The sequence below is a fragment of the Galeopterus variegatus genome, unplaced genomic scaffold (assembly GCF_000696425.1).
Source record: "Galeopterus variegatus unplaced genomic scaffold, G_variegatus-3.0.2 Scaffold14, whole genome shotgun sequence".
Lineage (NCBI taxonomy): Eukaryota > Metazoa > Chordata > Mammalia > Dermoptera > Cynocephalidae > Galeopterus > Galeopterus variegatus.
Genome location: NW_007726125.1, coordinates 1,201,136 through 1,222,081, shown reverse-complemented (window position 1 = coordinate 1,222,081; position 20,946 = coordinate 1,201,136). Strand labels below are relative to the sequence as shown.

The 20,946-nt window shown below is 37.1% G+C and overlaps 1 protein-coding gene across 1 annotated transcript in view; it reads left to right on the top strand.

The window, feature by feature from the left end:
* The window catches only part of IQGAP1 (IQ motif containing GTPase activating protein 1), a 96,067-nt gene that overhangs the window by 20,706 nt on the left and 54,415 nt on the right, over positions 1-20,946 (top strand). The window contains exons 3-6 of the mRNA XM_008565351.1: positions 9,700-9,856; positions 11,308-11,385; positions 16,092-16,168; positions 20,271-20,338. Of these exons, the coding sequence (XP_008563573.1) occupies positions 9,700-9,856; positions 11,308-11,385; positions 16,092-16,168; positions 20,271-20,338 (380 nt within the window). The remainder of the gene's footprint in view (positions 1-9,699; positions 9,857-11,307; positions 11,386-16,091; positions 16,169-20,270; positions 20,339-20,946) is intronic.

Below are 20,946 nucleotides of genomic sequence, written 5' to 3'. Positions count from 1 at the left end.
TCCCCCCCCCCCTTTTTTTTTTTTTTGCGGGTTAAAAAATTGGGTTTTTCCCCAAACATTAAAAAAAAAAAAAAAAAAAAAAAGATACCTTCCCCAGATATGCAACCATCTCAGACCCTTTCTCTATTCCCCCAACTTATCTTCTTCACTTCTTAAACTTATTGAAAAAGAAGCCTGTCTTTGCTCCCTTTCCTTCCCTACTTCTAGTTACTTTTGCATTAATATAATCTGACTCCTGTCTCACCACTCTGAGGCTCCCTTTACAGGAGTCACAGACGATTGTCTTTCTTATTTGCCACATCCTTTTTCTTTGTCACCCATCTCTCTTCAGCTTCCTGAAGTTTTTTCCTTCCTTGATCTGATTCTCTCCTCATTCTCATTTTACCACCAGTAACTGTCTTTTTCTCTTTCACCTCTTCAGTTTTTTTTTGGCAGCTGGCTGGCATGGGCATCTGAACCCTTGTTATAACACCTTGCTGTAACCAATTGAGCTAACCAGCCAGCCCCATCTTTTTTTTTTCTCTACAAGCTGTTTCTCTGGTGAGCTCATGTACTTCCAGATTTGCAAATGGTGCCATTTTTCAAATCTGGGTCTCCCACCTGGGTCCCCCTCCTGAGTTTCAGACTTGTATTTCCAGCTGCTTGCAGGATATCACTAGTTGGACGTCCCATTGACGTTTCAGGCATGAATTTATCATCCTCTCTTGTTCCTGTGGGTATCCCCAGTCTTGGTTAATGGCATCATCTTTTGTTTAGTCATCCATGCCACAATTCACCAAATCATCTTTTAAAAATAAAACAAAATATTTTATTTTTCCTTTTATAGAAGTTTCTGTAAGTTTGCTATAGATGATACATGGTACCAGATTTTCTTCCAGAACTGTGTATAAGAATGTGGGGTTTCCCCACACACTGGACAATGATAACTTATTCTTTTTTATCTCGGCCAGTCTGATAGCTGAAGATGGTGATATTGTTACTTTAATTTGTATTTCTTTGGTTAGTAGTAAGATTAATAAATATTTATATAATTATTGGTTGTTTATATTTCTCTTATGAATTACCTATTTGTGTTTTTAGCCCATTTTTCTAGGGAAATATTTGTTATTTTGTTATGTATTTCAAGTGTTTAAAAATGTCCAATATATAAAGATTATAGGTTATTCTTAGCTTTTTGTTATATGTGGCACTTTTTCTTGCACTTTATCTTTCCTTTTAAAGTTTTATTTAGTTTTTTAAAAATTTGCCTTATAGAAATTTAAGTACTTTTTATATAGCCAATTTATCTTTTTTCTTTTTGATTTCTGCTTCTGTGGTCTTATTTGTAAATGTAAATTCCATTCCCATTTCAGGACTATTCATCTATATTTTTTTTTTTCCTTTTTTTAAAAAAACAATCTAATCCACTTGGTGTTTGTTAGTTGAAAAATGTGAAGTCAGGAGCAAACTTTTTTTTCCTCCTTCCTTTTCCAGTCATCTGTGAAACCTTCACCTCTCCCACTAACCCTCTCTCCCACCCATCTAACAGATTGTCAAATAGGGTCACTTCTACCTTCATAATTGCTCATCATTTTTCTTTCCATTTCTGCTGTTGCCCTAGTTAAAGACCTTATTATCTCTCTCCTGGATTCCTGAAATAGTTGCCTAATATTTCTCCTTTGAATCTGTTTTCCATGCTGCTGTCCTAGTTACCCTTCTAAGTCTCACATCTGACTAAACGACTTTTCTACTTAAAAACTTCTGGTTCCCATTGCCTGCAGGTTGAAATACTAATGTTTCAGATACATCTCAACCTACTCCTCTACCACAGTGATTTATTATTCCCTGAATATTCCGTTTGTTTTCATGCTTTTTTTGCCCTTTGTTTATGCTTTTTTTTTAATCTTAAATGTCTGCTTTTTCCATTTTTCACCTCTCTAAATACAATTTATCTTACAAAGCCTAGTTAAAATATTATCTCCTATTGTAGCCATTCGTTTAAGCATATTTGTTCCCAAATATGTTCCTAAATATGAAAGGTATACAAGACTTATATGCTATTATAAGAATTATTATATTATATTAAAGACAGGCTTTTGTATAAGGACTCATTTTTCACACTAATTGTGTCAACTTACCAATATTTAATAATAGGTTTCTGTCAGTGCTTGATAGAGTAAGGATTGTTAATAAGGTCATGTACTGTGGTGTGGGTTGCTTCAGGAAGCCCACCTTCAGAACTTGACCTTTTGGTAGTGAGTGTTCAGTAGGCGGTAATTGTTATTATCTTTGAAGGAGGCAGTATATTGTAGCATTTAAGAGTGTGCTTGGGGGCAGGCCAGGTGGCGCACTGGAGAGTGCGCCGCTTGGGAGTGCGGCGGCGCTCCTGCCGAGGGTTTGGATCCCATATAGAGACCAGTTCCTGCTCACTGGCTGAGCGTGGTGCGGGCGCAACACCAAGGGTTGTGATCCCGTTGCCGTCCCCGGTACGGGCGTGACACCGAGGGTTGCGATCCCGTTACCGGTCAGTAAAAAAAAAAAGACAAAAAGGAAAAAAAAAAAAGAGTGAGCTTGGAATCAAACTACCTTGGATTCAAGTGTGAGCTTACTAGCTGGGTAACCTTGGACAGGTCACTTTACTTTTTGGAACACATGATTTCCTTATATGTAAAATAAAAACAGTAATTCTACTTATGAGGTTATTGTAGGGATCAAGTGAGATAATGCATGTAAAGTATTTAGCTTCATACCTGCCACAGAGGTTATTTTTTTAGTGTTATTTATACTGAAAATAAACCATTCAGATGTTACTGTTTTCCTGTTTAGCAGTTGTGTTTCAGATCTGATATCACTTTTTAAAAAAAAATTGCATTTGAGTTAGATTTGCTACAGCAGATCTGGGGTTAAACTTGAGGAAAAGAAAATTTTGAACGTTTATATCCCTTGTTGTGAGAGGAAGGGCTAAGGCTCTACTCTCCACTTTCTTCAACTCTTGTGAGAAATATAAGAAATATGAGAGTTTTGTCTCTGAGCTCTATTTGTGGCTGTGGCTGAGAGTTCCGACTACATGTAGGGTGCGCTGATGTCACCAGTTAGTATGATAGTCTTTGAACTTTTTAAAAAAAGTTTCATATTTGTTAAAACATTTGTACTTGTTTGCTAATGAAAAGATCCCACATTGTTGCCAGCGTGATTTTCTGAAACAGATCTGATCAGGTCATCCTTCAGTGTCCCCGTGACTAGGGTGAAGTAAAGTTTCTTAGCATGATAGACAAGGCCTTGCATGATCCAGCCTTCTGCCTTTTCCATCCTCCCCTCTGTTGTTCCCCTTGCCCTTACCTTCCAGCAGTGGTGGTGCTGAGCTGCTCTGTGACACGCCTTGTTTTCTTATACCTCCCTGCCTTCGTACGTGATATCTTCTGTCTGGAGGCCTCGCCATTTTGGTAAACTCCTCTTCATTCCTTAAAACCTTTTAATATTTGTGGATGATGTGAAGCTGGAAGAGAAGTTAATATTTTGGGTAACAGGATTAGGATCCCAGAAGATGCCGACATTAGGGACAATTGGGTGACTCTAATATAAAGACAGAGATGAATGCAAATGATGACTTTAATGTGGAGTTGTAGAGATACGGCTTAGCAGCTCTAGATTCGAAAAATAGAACTTCCGTTGATTGGAAAAGTGTAATAGAATAATTTAATCTAAAAAAAGAATTTCTGTTGATTGGAAAAGTGTAATACAATAATTTAATCTAAAAAAAGAATTTCCGTTGATTGGAAAAGTGTAATAGAATAATTTAATCTAAAAAAAGAATTTCTGTTGATTGGAAAAGTGTAATAGAATAATTTAATCTAAAAAAAGAATTTCTGTTGATTGGAAAAGTGTAATAGAATAATTTAATCTAAGGCCTTGTTTGTGGTTATGGCATGTTCAGAATGAAGGTGATAGTTCTGTTCTGTTTTGGGCTAGTCAGACCACACCTGGAACACAGTGTTCACTTGGAGAATGTTCAGAGATGAGTGAGAAAGATTTGAAGGGGCCAGGGAGTCATGTCAAACACTACTAGTAAGGTCACCTAACATTTTGGGTGCTTACTGTGTGCCCAGCACGATTCCTGGCACTTTATATGTATTATCTCTTTTGAGCGTCACAAACATACTACGGATAGGTGCTATTATTATTCTCTTTTTATGAAGAGTGCTTGAAGGAATCGGTATCTTTTTACCTACAGAAGTGTTAGCATGTGACTCATGATAGGCAGGGACAGGAGGAAAGGCCCAAATATTTTTTCAATACCTAGCCAAGCACTGTGCTAGCTTTGTATTTCACTTGCAGTATTTAATCCTCAACTACAAATCTATTTGGAAGGTATTGTTATCCCCTTTTTACAAATGAAGAAACTGGTTAAATGGCTTGCTGTTGGTAAGTGCCAGAGACAGGATATAAATCCAGGTCTTTCTTTTCTTTTATTTATTATTTTCTTTTTTCTGGCTGGTACAGGAATCAAATCCCGGACCCTGATAATTCCAGGTCTTTCTAAGTCCATGGCCAGTGCTACTCACATTATACTTTTATCCCATATGTTCTTGTGCTTCAGAAGGCAGCTTAGGGTACCAATGGAGAACTGGTGCCAGCTTAACAAAAACTTTCTGGCTACTAGAATCCAGAAATGAAATGGTCTGCTTTGAATGTTTGATTCCCTGTCAGCAGCCATGTTCAGGCTCGGCCTGTGACATGATTTGGCTGAGATGGTTTTTTTTTTTTCCTTTTTGTCTTTTTTCGTGTCCTGCAATGGATCGCAACCCTCAGTGTCGCGCCCGTACCGGACCGGGACCGGCAACGGGATCGCAACCCTCGGTGTCGCACCCGCACCTCGCTCAGCCAGTGAGCAGGAACCGGTCTGTATGTGGGATCCGAACCCTTGGCGGGAGCGCCGCCGCGCTCCCAAGCGGCGCACTGTAGCAGTGCGCCACCGGGCTGGCCCTTGGCTGAGATGTTTTGAGAACATTCAAGCATCAAAATGGGAAGGGAGTGGAAGGTGGGAGGGGCGTAGAGGAGTTGAGGTATACTAGAAGATTGTTAACGAGCCTTCCAACCTTGAGATTCTATGAATATTGCTAGGATAGTGTTAAACATGAGAATTGGTAAAGAGTTGTGTTGGCCAGTGATTTTTTCTTTGTGTATATATTTATATGTAAGTGTATTTATGTAGCTAAATTAAATGTTTAAGTTTTGGGCCGGCCCGGTGGCGCACTGCTGTAGTGTGTCACTTGGGAGGTGCGGCGGCGCTCCCGCCGAGGGTTCGGATCCCACATACAGACCGGTTCCCGCTCACTGGCTGAGCGAGGCGCGGGAGCAATGCCGAGGGTTGCGATCCCGTTGCTGGTCCTGGTCCGGTGCGGGGGCGACACTGAGGGTTGCGATCCGTTGCCGGACACGGAAAAAGACAAAAAAAAAAAAATGTTTAAGTTTTGTAAGAAAGTTTTATGTCTGAGTTGAGAATCACTGTTAACCTAAAATACCTAAGACCCTATTAAGTGGACAGAACATGGAGAGATACCAGCCTTTTTCCCTCATAGGCTATCTGAAATTTTGACCTGTTTTTACAGCCCTGTGGAGCTCAGCCATATTAGGTTTTTGGGGTGATATGGTCAGAGCAAAAGTAATATAGTGAGGAGGATTCTAAACTAGGAATCAGTGTCTTGTTATTCCACTTTTGCCACTAGCTAGCAGTTGAACTTGGGGTAAGCCTCATTCTTATTTGTAAATGAGAGGATTGTGCAAATAGGTACAGCCTTTGAGTAGGCTTTTGAGCAATAAAAAAAAAAAAAAACCCTCACTTTTAAATGTTTATAATTTTTAACTTTGGAATTATACTTCTGAGGACCTCTCCTAAGGAATTAATTCTAAACACAGAAGAACACTGTGCACAAAAATATTCCTTGCAGTATTATTTAATGGTTGAAAATATTTAGAAATGACATAAGTGTCCAACATAGGTGACTGATTAAGCACTTGGTAGAATTTTTATGTAACTTAGTCTTCAGAAACAATATAGGGCCGGCCCGGTGGCGCACTGCTACAGTGCGCCGCTTGGGAGCGCGGCGGCGCTCCCGCCGAGGGTTTGGATCCCACATACAGACTGGTTCCCGCTCACTGGCTGAGCGAGGTGCAGGTGCAACACCGAGGGTTGCGATCCCGTTGCCGGTCCCGGTCCGGTACGGGCGCGACACTGAGGGTTGCGATCCGTTGCTGGACACGAAAAAAGACAAAAAAAAAAAAAAGAGAAAGAAAAAAAGAAACAATATAAAAACATGGAAAACATTCATAAAATTTTGAGAAATGTTTAATAATTTTCTTTAATGGATGTGTATTTTATATATATATATATATATATATATATTTAAAAAACCAGGGCCAGCTCCGTGGCTCACTCGGGAGAGTGCAGCGCTGGTAGCGCCAAGGCCGCGGGTTCGGATCCTATATAGGGATGGCCAGTGCACTCACTGGCTGAGCATGGTGCGGACGACACTGTGCCGAGGGTTGTGATCCCCTTACCGGTCAGGAAAAAAAAAAAAAAAAAAACCCAAAGGGATTTGCCCTAGAAGTGCATTAGGTTCTTGGCTCTCACATTTTGTGATTCCGTGATTTAGTGACAGAGGGTGAAATTTCATGTGAGCTGTAGAGAAGGACAGAAAGGAGGGTTTGTTGTGTCTTCTTGGAATTAGAGTAGAATCTAAACTTTTAACATTAAAATTATAGTAACATAGCATCCTGCTTTTTCAAAGCAGTTTGGTCCTTATGTAACTTATTTTATTCTTATAAACAAACTAAATGATACTCCATCATGAAACAGCTTAGACAGGTGGGTGAGCAGCTTGGATTTTGGGAAGTTATTAGAAACTCTGTATTTTGCCTCTTTTATTCTGGCAAAATAAAATATTCTCTCTCCCTTTGCTTATCCACTTTCACTAGATCACGGTTTGGCTTCTTTTCCTCTGACCTGACACTTGTGTGATATGCATAGTATTCTATTCCACTGCAGAAAGCTTCTAAGCCTAGTCATTAATTAAGACTGTTTTACAGCAGTCTGACTCGGGAAGCAAAGGTAAAGGATTGTGGGAGATGTCACTGTTGCCCCTCCTTTTATCTTGATTTTTAATCTCGTAATCTCAGAGAAGACCTCAGAGAACATCTCTGGTAACTGACTCTGATTCAGAACAAAAGTATCTACTGTGTTCTTTATCCATAGTCTCCCCTATGTATTCACCTCATTTTGAGAAGAAAGTAAATAATTTTTTCTTTGTACAATTATGTGCTAGAGGACTGTTTTTGGCTCAGGCTATAATTGTTAGGTTTGTCCCAGTTAATGAGAACCCAAATTAGATTGTCCCCTGAGAGCTGAGGTTGCCAGGAGTTGTTTGCCAGAAGATTTTTATCTGTACCCCTTTTAGCAGTAAAATATTGAAAAGACAATTATATGAAATGTGTCCTTGGATTACCACTATTTTCCACACTAACTACTGTCATTGTTTTCCACATTGCCTTTCTGGTCTTTAGGCTTTTGCAGATGTATAGTTTTGTAGCTGTTGCAAATTGGTTATCTAATTTAGTTACTATGGCAACTCTTCTGGAAAACTCATTTCTTTGTTCTCCCTTTTTGACAATTTTAAGTTCTACTACTTGAAAGAAAAGCCAGGGGACAAGCTTATTATCATTGGGTATAGAAAGCAACCAGAAAATTGTCTGGCCCATTCACATATCTATCCAGACTTTAAGTACCTACTGTGTGTCAGACAGTATGCTAGCTACTTTTAAAGTGGAATAGATTTGAAAGTAAGATCAAGTGACTTTATTCTGTAGAATTAGAGAAAAATAGGAAAATCATTGCTTTTCTTTGTGTTTTTGTTGGTTGTTGTTGTTGTTTTAAAGATGACCAGTAAGGGGATCTTAACCCTTGACTTGGTGTTGTCAGCACCACGCTCTCCCAAGTGAGCTAACTGGCCATCCATCCCTATATACGGATCCAGACCTGTCACCTTGGTGTTGTCAGCACCACGCTCTCCCAAGTGAGCTAACTGGCCATCCATCCCTATATACGGATCCAGACCTGTCACCTTGGTGTTGTCAGCACCATACTCTCCCAAGTGAGCCACGGGCCGGCCCTTTTTTCTTTTTTTTTTTAAAGTCTTAGCAGTATTCTCAGATTGGAAAGACAGAATTAATATAAGAAATTTTATTCTGAATTATAAAAATAATTTATAGAAGTATTATAAATTTATACTCTATGTAGCAAGTTTATTAATATAAAGAATATGTAAAACACATAAATGGGATCATAAATACATTTACATATTATTTGGTCTATGTTTCTTATTAATTAATTAATTAATTAATTAATTAATTAAAAGATGACCGGTAAGGGGATCTTAACCCTTGACTTGGTGTTGTCAGCACCACGCTCACCCAGTGAGCAAACCGGCCATCCCTATGTGGGATCTGAACCCGCGGCCTTGGTGTTATCAGCACCGCACTCTCCCGAGTGAGCCACGGGCCGACCCATTGTTAGTGTTTTTTAAAGTATATTTTGGGGGGTGTGTATGGCATATTTAAATGTTTCCTCCAGTTTTATTTTCCTTTTACCTTAAAATTATGTGTATCAATAAACATTATAAATGTTTAATTTTTTTGTGGCAGTAAATCTACTTTTTACTTCAGTGTGCTATATCTTGAACTTTTTTTTCATTTGGCTTTTTAAAGATTTATCACTTTTGTGAAACAGACCAGGCAACATCTAGTGTTTTAGGAATTGTTTTTCCAGTTGGTGAAGGATGTGAGGATAATATCAACTTTATAAAATTTGTATGGAATAGTTTTAAATTAGGGATTCTTAATCTGGAGTTCACAAAGTCAATGAAATCTCTGAAATTATCTATAAATTTAAGTATAAATATTTTTCTGGGGAAGGGTCTATATCTTTCTTCTGATATTCAGAGGATTCTGAGACTCAAAACGTGCTTGAAAACCATTGCTGTAAATGATTTTTAGTTACCTACATTTCTACTGGTAGAAAATAGGTGCAACTAAACTTTCTTTGGTTTTATCTTAGGTTTCTCTGAAATCTTATGAGAGGTATTTGAGGGGAAAAATATAGTTTTCTTTACACCCCCCCCCCCGAAAAGCACCCAAGAATTTTTTATTTACTGCTTCCACAGGAGTTTCTTTCAGTATTTTAGCTAAGATAATTGACCCTGTTTTGATAACCCCAAAACAGCCTTACAGCCTGAACCTAGAAATTCACTGAGGATTCTGAATTCTGAAACTGGAAAAGAACATCACTAACAAATTTAAGCTTCTGAACAGTTGAGTTGGTGGCTTCAATTACAAATGTTTTTTCTTAGGACTGCTTAAGGAATAACTTAAAGACTGAGGGAGAAGGGTCTGAGGTTCATGGAGCAGTCAGGATCTGGGGAGCCAGCTGGCTCTGTTGCTGCAGCAAGGGAAGTAGGGTAGAGAAGAAGGTGGTATTCATGCTCAGGAATTTTCCTAAGTTCCCGGCCTTTGATGGCCAGGGCAAGAATGTGTGTGGAAATGGATCTTCAGAATGTTGCTATGTTCAACTTAAACTTCTCCAGGGAGAATGGAAATTAAGCTTAACATTTCTAAGGCAGAGTTCTGATCTTCCCTCCCTTTTTTTATGTCCTTTGTCGTTTTGTGCAGGTGGATGGAAGCATGCCTAGGGGAAGATCTACCTCCCACGACAGAACTGGAGGAGGGGCTTAGGAATGGGGTCTACCTTGCTAAACTAGGAAACTTCTTCTCTCCCAGAGTGGTGTCTCTGAAAAAAATCTATGATCGAGAGCAAACCAGATACAAGGTGAGTTCTTCTTTACATGGTGTTTAGATTTCTGTAAACTTGAGAGAGGTTAGCATACTTTATTCTGTGTGAGAGTTATTGAGAAACATTTGTAAGGTATGTTTGTTTCAACAAAATATAGCCTTGAAAAAGTCTGGCAGAATGGAGAAAATAGTGTAAAGGCAAGATAATATAGTAGTAAAAGAGCTTTATATGTCTGTATTTTTGGTAGAATTCTTATAATGGTATGTATCTAGAAATTTTTATAGTCCTAGATGATTTTTTTCATTGTCAGCAGGTAGAGGAAGTAACTAGGGGAATTACTACTTTAAACCTAACTTTAACCAAGCACTGAGATTTGTTGGCAAGTTGAAAACAATAGCAACTTTATCACCTTGCAATATTGGAGTTCAAGGTAAAATAGGAAAGTGATCCAATTTCAGAAAATGAGAGAATTTGATTCCTGTAGCCCAAGGCCCAAGTAAGAAAGAAGACTACTTAACTAAGTTGGGATGTAGACGAGGACCAAATTCTGTTGTCTATGGAGCTCCTGTAGGGAATTCACCTATGAGCTCTTATTTGGAAAAGGATGAACATGAAAGATAGCGGAGGATTGTGTAACCAAGAGCAAATATAAGAGTGATCAGTTGTAAGAATTGGGCCAAAACTCAGAATGAGCTAAGGCTACAGACAGTGTCAAAAGAGATTTTTACATTTTATATTTAAATTCAAGGGAAAACAAGGAGGATATAGGTCCTCAGCCAAATTTAACATCCTAAACAGAAACTTTTCTTAATCAAAAAGCAAAGACTTAATGTTGGGAATTTTAAATAAGCAGTTTTCTCAAGACACCTCTGGAGCTGTTCTGTAGACATGAAAGCAAGATAGGAAAGGAGAGAAGAGAATTTACAGCAACGATGAAAAAAAAGTCCTACTTCTGAACCCTCTTGAAGGTAGATCTTGCTCAAAAATAGCTGACATAAAGGTTTAGAGAGGCCTATTTCTATTTCTGTGTGTAGTATGAAAGCCCTGGTTGATATTTTGTTATATAATATGTGATTTTGTATCTTCTGTGTGTTCAGATACTACACTAAGAGCTTCATGTACATTATCTCATTTATCTTTACAACAAACATATAAAGTAGATATTACAGATGGGGAAACTCAGACTCAAAGGGTGAAGTGACTTGCCCAGTGTCACCAGTAGATGGCCATGCCAGGAAATGAGTCCAAGATAACTCCAAAGACCGTGTTCTGTCGAGCACAGCATACATAAGCATGTGGTTCCTAAGTGGGAGAAGCTGAGATGTGGATTTGGTTTCTTGGTATTGATTGTGAGCATAATGACCTTAAATTGTAGTGGACCTTGTAAGTCTCACAAGGAAAGTTGTGCAAGGATAGTTTTTGTTTGTTTTAGTTGAAATGTTTGCTTCAATAGCCAACAGTGCCTAACGGTCTTTTATTTCTTCTAGGCAACTGGCCTCCACTTTAGACACACTGATAATGTGATTCAGTGGTTGAATGCCATGGATGAGATTGGATTGCCTAAGGTAACTTACTTGATATTCATAGTTCTGGTTGTTTTGACATAACAATTCTTATTCTATCTGTAAAATTATTCTCAGAATCTTTGGTGATTTATTTATTATTAAATACTAAAGGATATCTTTCTTCAGTTTGATTTAGGAAATAGTTCTGTTCTTTTTCTTTTATATTCTTCATACCTGTTTGACCTTACTGCAGAGAAATTCCCTGTGATGAGATTTGCTTTTACTATATCCAATAGATAAGATTCATGTAATATGGGATTTACCATTTTAAAATATTCAATTCGGTAGTTTTTATTCATTCACAAAGTTGTTACATTAAAATTTGACTTTAAGGAATACGAGGGAATAGGCTGGTCCAGTGGTACTGGGTTATTAGAACTTATTAACATTAGTGTCACTAATTGGTATACAAATTTGACTGGCTTAAAAATAAAAAAGAAATATAAGGAAATATTTTAGAAATGTCATCTTCCACCTTCAGAGTAAGTAACCAAATCTGTAGGGGGTATGTACGGTCATTTTATATTTCAAATTGTAGAGGCAATAATGTTTACTTCCTATATCTGTTTTTGGTGATGACTATAGTTTTGATTTGGGAGTATGCATTCTCTGAGTGTTTTGCTCAGGAGTTTATGTAGAGCTGCTCTTAGTGAAATTGCCATGTCTAGCTACCCAGTCCTGCCTTGAATCCATAAAGTCCATGCTGTATTGTCATTCTTAGAGGCATGGATATCTTCCTTTCCTTTTCTGTCTTGTCCTGTCTTTGACCTAAGAATTCCATTTCTAGGAATTTATCCCTTCCCCCACCCAAAAATAATCACACAAGCACAAAAAGATGTATATGTAAACATTTTTTTTCAGCATTGCTTGCGATAGGAAAAATTGATAGCAAATTACGTGTTTCTTCACTAGGGATATTAATTGTGTTACAGCCAGTCAAATGGTGCCATTAAAAAGGATATCAACTTATATAGACAAAAGAAGTTGTCTTTGATGTATTAAGTTGGGGAAAAACTGTTTAATGTTATAAGAGTTTGTGTTCTGGCTAAGATGAGATCTCTATTTTTGTGTAAAAATAAAGTAGGTATTTTTGGACAAATCTATAAAGAGATGGTTTTCACTTCTGTGTGATGGAATTAAGCGGTGGTTTTTATTTTTTTTTATACTTCCCTGTAGAGTCCACATTTTTATAATCAAAGAAAGATTTTTTTAGAAGTGAGGTGTGTAGTATCAGAAAGTGGATAATAACACCACTTGGAAATGAGTACTTGGTATTTACCATAGTGCTGAGCTCATTGTTACATATATATCATTTGAATTAAGTTAAATCCAGAGCTGAGTCTTTCTTTGCAGAAGCTTTTGTCCTCTCTTTTGCAGAGCAAAGTGCTGAAGTTCTCTTCCTTGCTACTGGTATGTTGAGAATTAGGCCCCCCAATGTCAGGAAATGCAGTGTGTCGATTTTTACAGCTACTTGGCCTTTCTGTGCATCTGTCACTTCCTGTTCCTGTTTTTTATATAAAAGTACAGTATAGTATAAAGTATTATACTAAGCACCTGTAACTTCTTGTTCCTGTTTTTTATATAGTACATTACTATTGGTCAATGACAACTTAACCTTTTTTGAATGGTATTAAGAGCTTTGTTAATATTTGCTATTGCTTAATATTGTTACTACAAAATGACTTTTTTTTTTTTTTCCTTTTTGTCTTTTTTCGTGTCCGGCAACGGATCGCAACCTTCAGTGTCGCGCCTGTACCAGGCCGGGACCGGCAACGGGATCGCAACCCTCAGTGTTGCACCCGCACCTCGCTCAGCCAGTGAGCGGGAACCGGTCTGTATGTGGGATCCAAACCCTTGGTGGGAGCGCCGCCGCGCTCCCAAGCGGCGCACTGTAGCAGTGCACCACCGGGCCGGCCCCCAAATGCCTTTTTAATTATATAATTTTATTACCTTTTTTTGTTTACTAACAGTAGTGTGTTGTCCTGGACCACAATTGTAACGGACATAGAATTCCCCAAAGGTTTTCAGGGATAACATGGTAATCATGGCTATCAGCCCTGAAATGTTCACCCTACATGACTTAGGTCCAGAAGACTTCTGGGTAATATGAACTAAAGATACTTAGCCTGAAAATGTATTATTGCTCATAATATAATGTATGATATATAATTGACAATTATACACATATAGTGTTTATTAGATGCCTCCCCTAATCTTTTTATATGGTTCATACAGGCTAATTGTGGGAACTTAATGTAATACTTTTTTGGTTCTTATCCTTTTTTATTCTTTTTTTTTTTTCCTTTTTGTCTTTTCTACTGACCGGTAATGGGATCACAACCCTCGGTGTTGCGCCCGCACCGGGGACCGGCAACGGGACCGCAACCCTCGGTGCCGCGCCCGCACCGCGCTCAGCCAGTGAGCGGGAACCGGTCTCCACATGGGATCCGAACCCTCGGCGGGAGCGCCGCCACACTCCAAAGCGGCCCACTCTCCAGTGCGCCACCAGGCCAGCCCTCCTTTTTGATTCTTTATTGTAATTGGTACTGTTGGCTACCTTCTCCCTGAATTATTTTCTTATTTTGATTTTCATTTTTTTTTTTAATAGTTTTTTTTTTCTTTTTTGGGGGCAGCTGGCTGGTATGGGGACCTTGGTGTTACAAGGCTATGCTCTAACCAACTGAGCTGACCAGCCAGCCAAAACTCATTTTTAATGTGCTCAACTAGTCCTGTTTTCTTTATTCTACATTCCATATCTTAGTGATGGGCATTCCTTAAGATACAATTCTTATTTTAGCTACTTTCCCTTTCTTATGGTTTCACTTATTCTTAAGATTCTTTGGTATAAGATAAACACAGTATCTTCAATTGGCTACTGGGCATTTCTCCTTCAATAGCTTTCTATCACCTAAGATTTTTCATATCTAGAACTAAACCTACCTTCTCATAGAGAAGGGGAAGTTCAGTTCCCCTTCTCTATGATAAATGATACCATGTCATCATTTTTCTGGTCATCCAGTCTCAAAACCTTGGAGTTCCTTTGGATTCCTAAATCCAGTCATTCCCTAAGTCCTGTACATTTATTTGAAATATCTCTTTTATCCATCCACTATTACAACAGCCTCCCAGCCTGCCTCCCCAGCTCCAATCTCTTCATTATTCAGTATATCCCATGTTCTGTCTCCAGTCAGTTCTTCCTGAAGCTCTGTTTCTATCCTTACCTCCAAAGCTAGGATTCTTTTTGTCCTACTTATCTAGTTCAAACTCGTCCAACTTTCAAGGTGCTCATAATAGTCTGATTCCATCCTATCCTACCGGACCTTATTTTTCTGTTACTTTCTATAATGTATTCTGTATATTTTATTTTATTTATTTATTTATTTATTTATTTATTTTTACCCATGACATGGAATGTGGATTTATTAAAAACACTTCATTTTCCCAAAATTGTGTAAATCATTCTAGAAACAGATACAAGTTATCAATTAACCAAATTTTCAGTTAATCTCCTTGTATTCTGTACAACTAATCTATTTTATTTATTTATTATTATTATTTTTTAATTTATTTTTATTTTTAATTTTTTAAAAATTTTTTATTCGGTATATTTTAGAAGGTAATAGAATGTCTCCTTACTCCCTCACAAATACATCATGATTATTTCTGCATTATTTATTTATTTATCTTTTAGCAGTTGGCCAATATGGGGAACCGGAACCTTGGCCTTGGTGTTAGAAGGCTGGCTGCGCTCTAACCAGCAGAGCTAAATGGCTAGCACATATTACTGTGTTATTTATTCTTACTATTTCTCTTGCTTGGAAGACATTCTTTTGTTCTCTATCATGATTCCCTCATTTAGTTTAGGATTTCACAGTTATCTTAATATAGGCCTTTGTTGTTCATCCAGATTCTTCTAATCACCTCATTATTCAGTCTTTTCCACTGTTACTACTTATTTCTCTAAGTTACAGATTGACTTCTATACTACCATATTACTGCGAGAATAGGTCTTGAAATTCAAGGCTATTCCCAGTCTAAACCTACTGTTCTTGTCTTACCTCATCTAGTAACTCATGAAACATAAGAGCTTCTTTCATGACCTTGGCCCTGAGCTTGGCATTGAAGATACAGCAGTGAATAATGTAGAGCTAATCCCTGCCTTCATGTGGGTTATATAGTCTGTTGGAATAGCCAAACATTGTGGTGAGGACGACCAAGGAAAAGTACCCATCTCCCGCATTCTCATATATATCCTTTGTTTTAGCTATTTCATCTAAATGTAGCAGTTTGCACAAACTAAAGCACTTAGTAAATGTTCATTGTTGAGTTATTACTCGATCTAGGCATGATAGTTGGTAACTGGGAAGATTGTGGTCCCTCATACACTTGCCAACGATTTAAGCTCAACTAGAATTTGGGTTTCATTTGCCTGTGTCTCAAATAAGTAAAGCACCTTTTCATATCTAATGAAATTCAGTGGAATGAACGAATAGGGATTTTCCAAGCAGTACTTTTCATTCTGTGTTGTAGCATTTTGTCCCTTGCATTACTTATGAAATGTCTGTTCACCCTAAAGCAGTTATTTGCTGAATACCAACAATATTTTCTAATTGTCCGTAGTTTTATTTGTATTATTTATGATTGCTGAATGGTCGAATGAACCTAGTGGATGGATACCTTACTCTTCTCCTTTTATTTCTCCCTAGATTTTTTACCCAGAAACCACAGATATCTATGATCGAAAGAACATGCCAAGATGTATCTACTGTATCCATGCACTCAGGTAATCAGCTTTTCCTAGTAAAACAAGCAATTTAGAATCTGAATTGAGTGTGTAGCTATGAAAAAGCTTTTCCATTAGCTTCAGAATTTTCAAATATGATAGAATTTTATTATCCTAACAAAATGGTAAAAAATAGCTGTATTTTTTTAGGTAGTAGGGAGAAGAGATTTATTTATTCCCATAATAGTGGTAATTTGTTTTCTAAAAACATAGTATAATCTTTCATTATTGGTCTAGTGTTTTTGTAGCGTAGTCTCTTTTATTTAGTCATCTAGGTCCTTGCCATTATTAAGCCATTTGTTCATTCATTAAATAATTTTTATACCAACATGAATATTATAATAGGAACTAAAACAAAGTATAATTTTTTTTCATAATTTCATGGTAAATTTGTATGACTTAAGTGAATTTGAAGATGACTTAAATTCAGGTTTTCACTCTTAGAATTAACAAGGTTGGAAATGGAAAGAAAAGGTGATATGTCTGGAGGGAAGGTGGGGTTGGATGAGAGTAGATGCTTATAGTATACTGTAGTGGTACAGTATTTCAGCAAATTTACTTGATGGCCATAGGACTGACTAAAGGAGAAGATGGTAGAAGTGAGTGGGCTGTAAATATGAGATGTCTTTACGTGGGCTGTTCTTTTTGTAAGAGCATCCTGTATGTATGCTTAGTAAATGTTAATTACGAGTGAATGTATAAAATTTGATCTGTAAAAAGAATATTGTCTCCAGTTTCTTGATCAAACATGTGCTAGACTCTTAGTATCACTAGAATCACTATGAAACACCCAAATGAAAGAATATAATTGAGGACTAGTGAATCTCTTGTGTTGAGAATGTAACAATTTCAAATGTATGTGTCTGAGCCAAAATCAGATTAGTTCTGAGTATTGTGATTGGCTTAGTGTTACATGAGGTCTGTCTATGTTGATAACCTTGTGAAGGCTGTACCTACAATAGATATCTGAACTTGGCAGGCACAGAGGCTAAGCTGGCAGAATTCTTCTCTGCTAGTTCTGTAGCCACTACTCTTTGCAATGTAACCTGGGGCCCAGGCCCTGAATTTCTTTGAAATGGAGATGGAAGAATTAACTGTGCATTTCTAATGATGGAGTCTGAATGAGAAGAGGAAGTCCATTACTGTTTTTCATTTCTCTTGAATATTCAGCCTGCGTTTAGAAAGTATATACAAAGCAATGTGTTCTGGTTGGTGATTTATGGTTTCTTTCCTCTCTTAGGGTGTTTTTCCTAAAGGGTGGGTTGGCAACACTTGGTAATATGTAGGAAGCTTGGAGCTTCTTTTTTTTTTTTTTAGCATGAAACACAAGTGTTCAAGGCAGGTTCCTCACTTCACTGCATTGGATGAGGTATCATCTCCCTTTGGGTTAACAGTGACAGAGAAGCATTATTTCCCTGTTTTTTCCCTCCCTGCATTTTACTTTTTTTTTTTTTTTTTTAATCTTCAGGGGCATTATTCCAGGGATAGTCACTGTACTTGAGTCATACTAAATTACTCTTGTAGATAACATTCCACTCTCAGATAAGACCCTGGTTCTCCATTATTCTAAATATATTTACATACTTTCTTTCCATTTTCCCTTGATCTTTTGTTATTCTGAGAACTATAATAGGTCCGTAATTTCTTATCCTATATTTTTAAAAAACCCGAAAATCTCTGAAAATTGAGTAAGTTTGGTGCAAGCTCATTTGTTGGCAAAACCTGATAAGAATTAATTGAGGTTATTTAGAATATTTACTTGGTATGATTATTTGTATGTTTCTCTGCAGAAAAGTAATGTATTTGATTAGAGATTTGCCCCAGGGCTTGCTGGGGATTTTTTTATGAGACTGTGTATATTGTAAAACCTTCTAATATCTGAGAAATTCTACATTTGAACGTATTTGGCCCAAAGGATTTAGATAAGGGACTGTGGACTGTACCAGATTCTGTTTCCTAATCAACTGCTGTGTTTAAGAATCTTGACTAGTAATCTTCGAGATTAGCACAGTGACTTCTGGTTTACTCTGCCTTCAGAGTCCAGATAGATTAACTCATCTTCCTTCTCCCCATTACTACAAAGTACAGCTTAAATAGGAAAAAAAGAAAAGAAAAAGAAATCTAGGGTCAATTACAGGCCAATCTGCTATCGCTGCGTAACAGTATTTGTAAAAATAGGCATGGGAAAGCAGCAGTGAAGATTGGAAAATGATCCTTACTCTCAGGGTTTTTAAGTTTCAGCTTTAAGGCTAAATGCTTTTGATTCTGGGTAAGAGGATCTAAGTGGCCACTATGATTCTATTCAGAGATCCAGTCTCACCTCAAAGTACTCCTAATAACTACCTAATAATTAAAGAGAGAGGGAAGATGGTGTCCATATCTCACTTTCTCCTCTACTTTTAAAATCAGCCAGTGATGATGATGTAGCACCTTTAATTTACCATTGAATGATATTAAAGGCTAACTCACTCTTCTTGGGACTGTGAAAGTGGCATTCTTGAACTTTCTTGACATGTGATAGCTACTTTTCTATTTCAAAATTAGAGTAAAAGAGGAAGAAATTCCTGGAGAAAAATATTCTTAGTAATTTAGAATGCAGGTAGGTGTTTAAGTGGAGAAAAATATATAACAGAACATATTACGTCTATAGAAAGCTTTTATTTTGCTTTGGAAAATTTTTTGAATAGATTTAAAATCTTCTGAGAGAGGAACTTTATATAGTTCCATTTTGAGTGTTGTACCCTAAAGAAAAATACTTAATCGTATTCATATGATTTATACTTGGACTTCTATGAGAAAATGATTGGTTGCTGTGGAAGTGTAAATGCTAATGGGTTTTCAGAACACTCAGTGTTTTTTGTTTGGTGTATATTATACATTTGGGTTTACTGTACATAATTTAAGTTCTTTTTTTGGCGGGGGGGCGGTGGCTAGCCAGTACGGGTATCCAAACTATTTAAGATCTGATCAGTTCTGTGAGTGAAATATGCATGACGCATGTTTGTATTTAGATGATACTGAGATTTGTAGATTATTTGCAAAAACTGTAGACTATTAAGTATTAAGTTTCTATGATTTGTTTCTTATGTATTCTTTATTTTCTCCTTTACTGTTAAGCTGTCAGTGTTTTACTTATCTCAGTCTCTCAATCTCTGTAAAGTGCACTCGTGATCTCTTTTAATTTATTGATTCTGATTGGCTTTAAAGAATTTAAATTTATTTACCCATCCATCTACCTGTGAATTTTTTTTTTTTTTTTGGTGGCTGATCGGTATGGAGATCTGAACCGTTGACCTTGGTATTATCAGCACCATGCTCTAACCAGCTGAGCTAACCAGCCAGTCTCTATCTATGAAATATTGATTAATATTTATTAATATATACTAGGCTCTAGATAGACATTGGTGAATGACACTTTCATTGTCCCTGCCTTCATGGAGCTCTAGTTATTTTTTTGGTTTTGTTTTTGTTTAAAATTTAAGGAGTAAAGATACTTGGTTTGAAACTCTTAAGTTACCTGGACAAAACTTCTCTTTTATTTATTTATTTATTTATTTTTGGTGGCTGGCTGGTATAAGGGTCGAACCCTGGACCTTGGTGTTATCAGCAGTTGGTGTTATGGATAAAACTTTTCCATCATAATGAATGAATTATGAATGTAACATGAATTCAGTTTGAGTAAGATTTGCTATCTGAGTCATTTTCATGAGACTTTTCTAAAATGTCTGTTACTTAAAACTTGTTGATCATAGGAAGGTAAACAGAAGTGAAAAGACTTCACTAATATTAATTATGTTAATTTTTAATATTAACATCTAATTATGCATTGGATTTGTGCTGGAACTGGGACTTGAATTTGTGTCTACTGATTTCCCAGTCTGGTGTTCTTTGTTTTATTATGTGGCTTTTTAGGACAATGTTATGTAAAACTAAAAAAGGCTCTGAGGTAAAGTATTGTTAGCTGCAAAAGGGATTATTGTAGAGTACTGGGAATCTCTATGTTCACAAGGATTTTATTTTGTTCTTTGATTTCCCCCCAAGCGTAGCATAGCAGCTAGGTACAGCTGGGAGGACTAACTCTTTTGCATATTGTCTCTTCTAGTTTGTACCTGTTCAAACTAGGCCTGGCTCCTCAGATTCAAGACCTATATGGAAAGGTTGACTTCACAGGTAAGGAGCTATTATAAAGTTGGGAGGAAATGCTTGATTTATGTGGAAATAGCCTGTAGAGTCAACATACCAATTTTAAAGACCTAGGGCTTTAAAAATGCTCTGGCAACAGAGGTGAAAGAAATATGAATAAGTTGCTCCTAGAGTGGTGGAAAGAAACTAAACTTGGAATTTTAGGCTCTGTTCTTTCACTTATGAAGTGGGCATGATTTGTGAGTTTCAGTTTTCTTGTCTGTAAATTTCTATGTAAATTGCAAGTACTACAATATATTATATTAAACAATATATAATAATGGTGGCATCTAACTTTAAATGTTTATGTATATTGAAAAAAAAGCTTTATAACAGTCTTTTCCTTTCCCTTCCAGCAAGCACCTATTATGGGTAAAGTAAGAAGGAGAGTAGGGAGTGAAATGATTCAAAAATGACAATTTAGTAATTTTAAAATTTCAGCTTATTTGGGTGGGTGTTTCTGTGTGTATTTGCTATAGTCAGGTGCTTGAAGAGATGGGGGCTTGGGGAGAAAAAGGACAGTGTAATATTGGTTGGGGTAAGAGAGATTCAGATCTTTCAAACTGGTGATTATTTTATAGGCCTGGGCTTTTAAA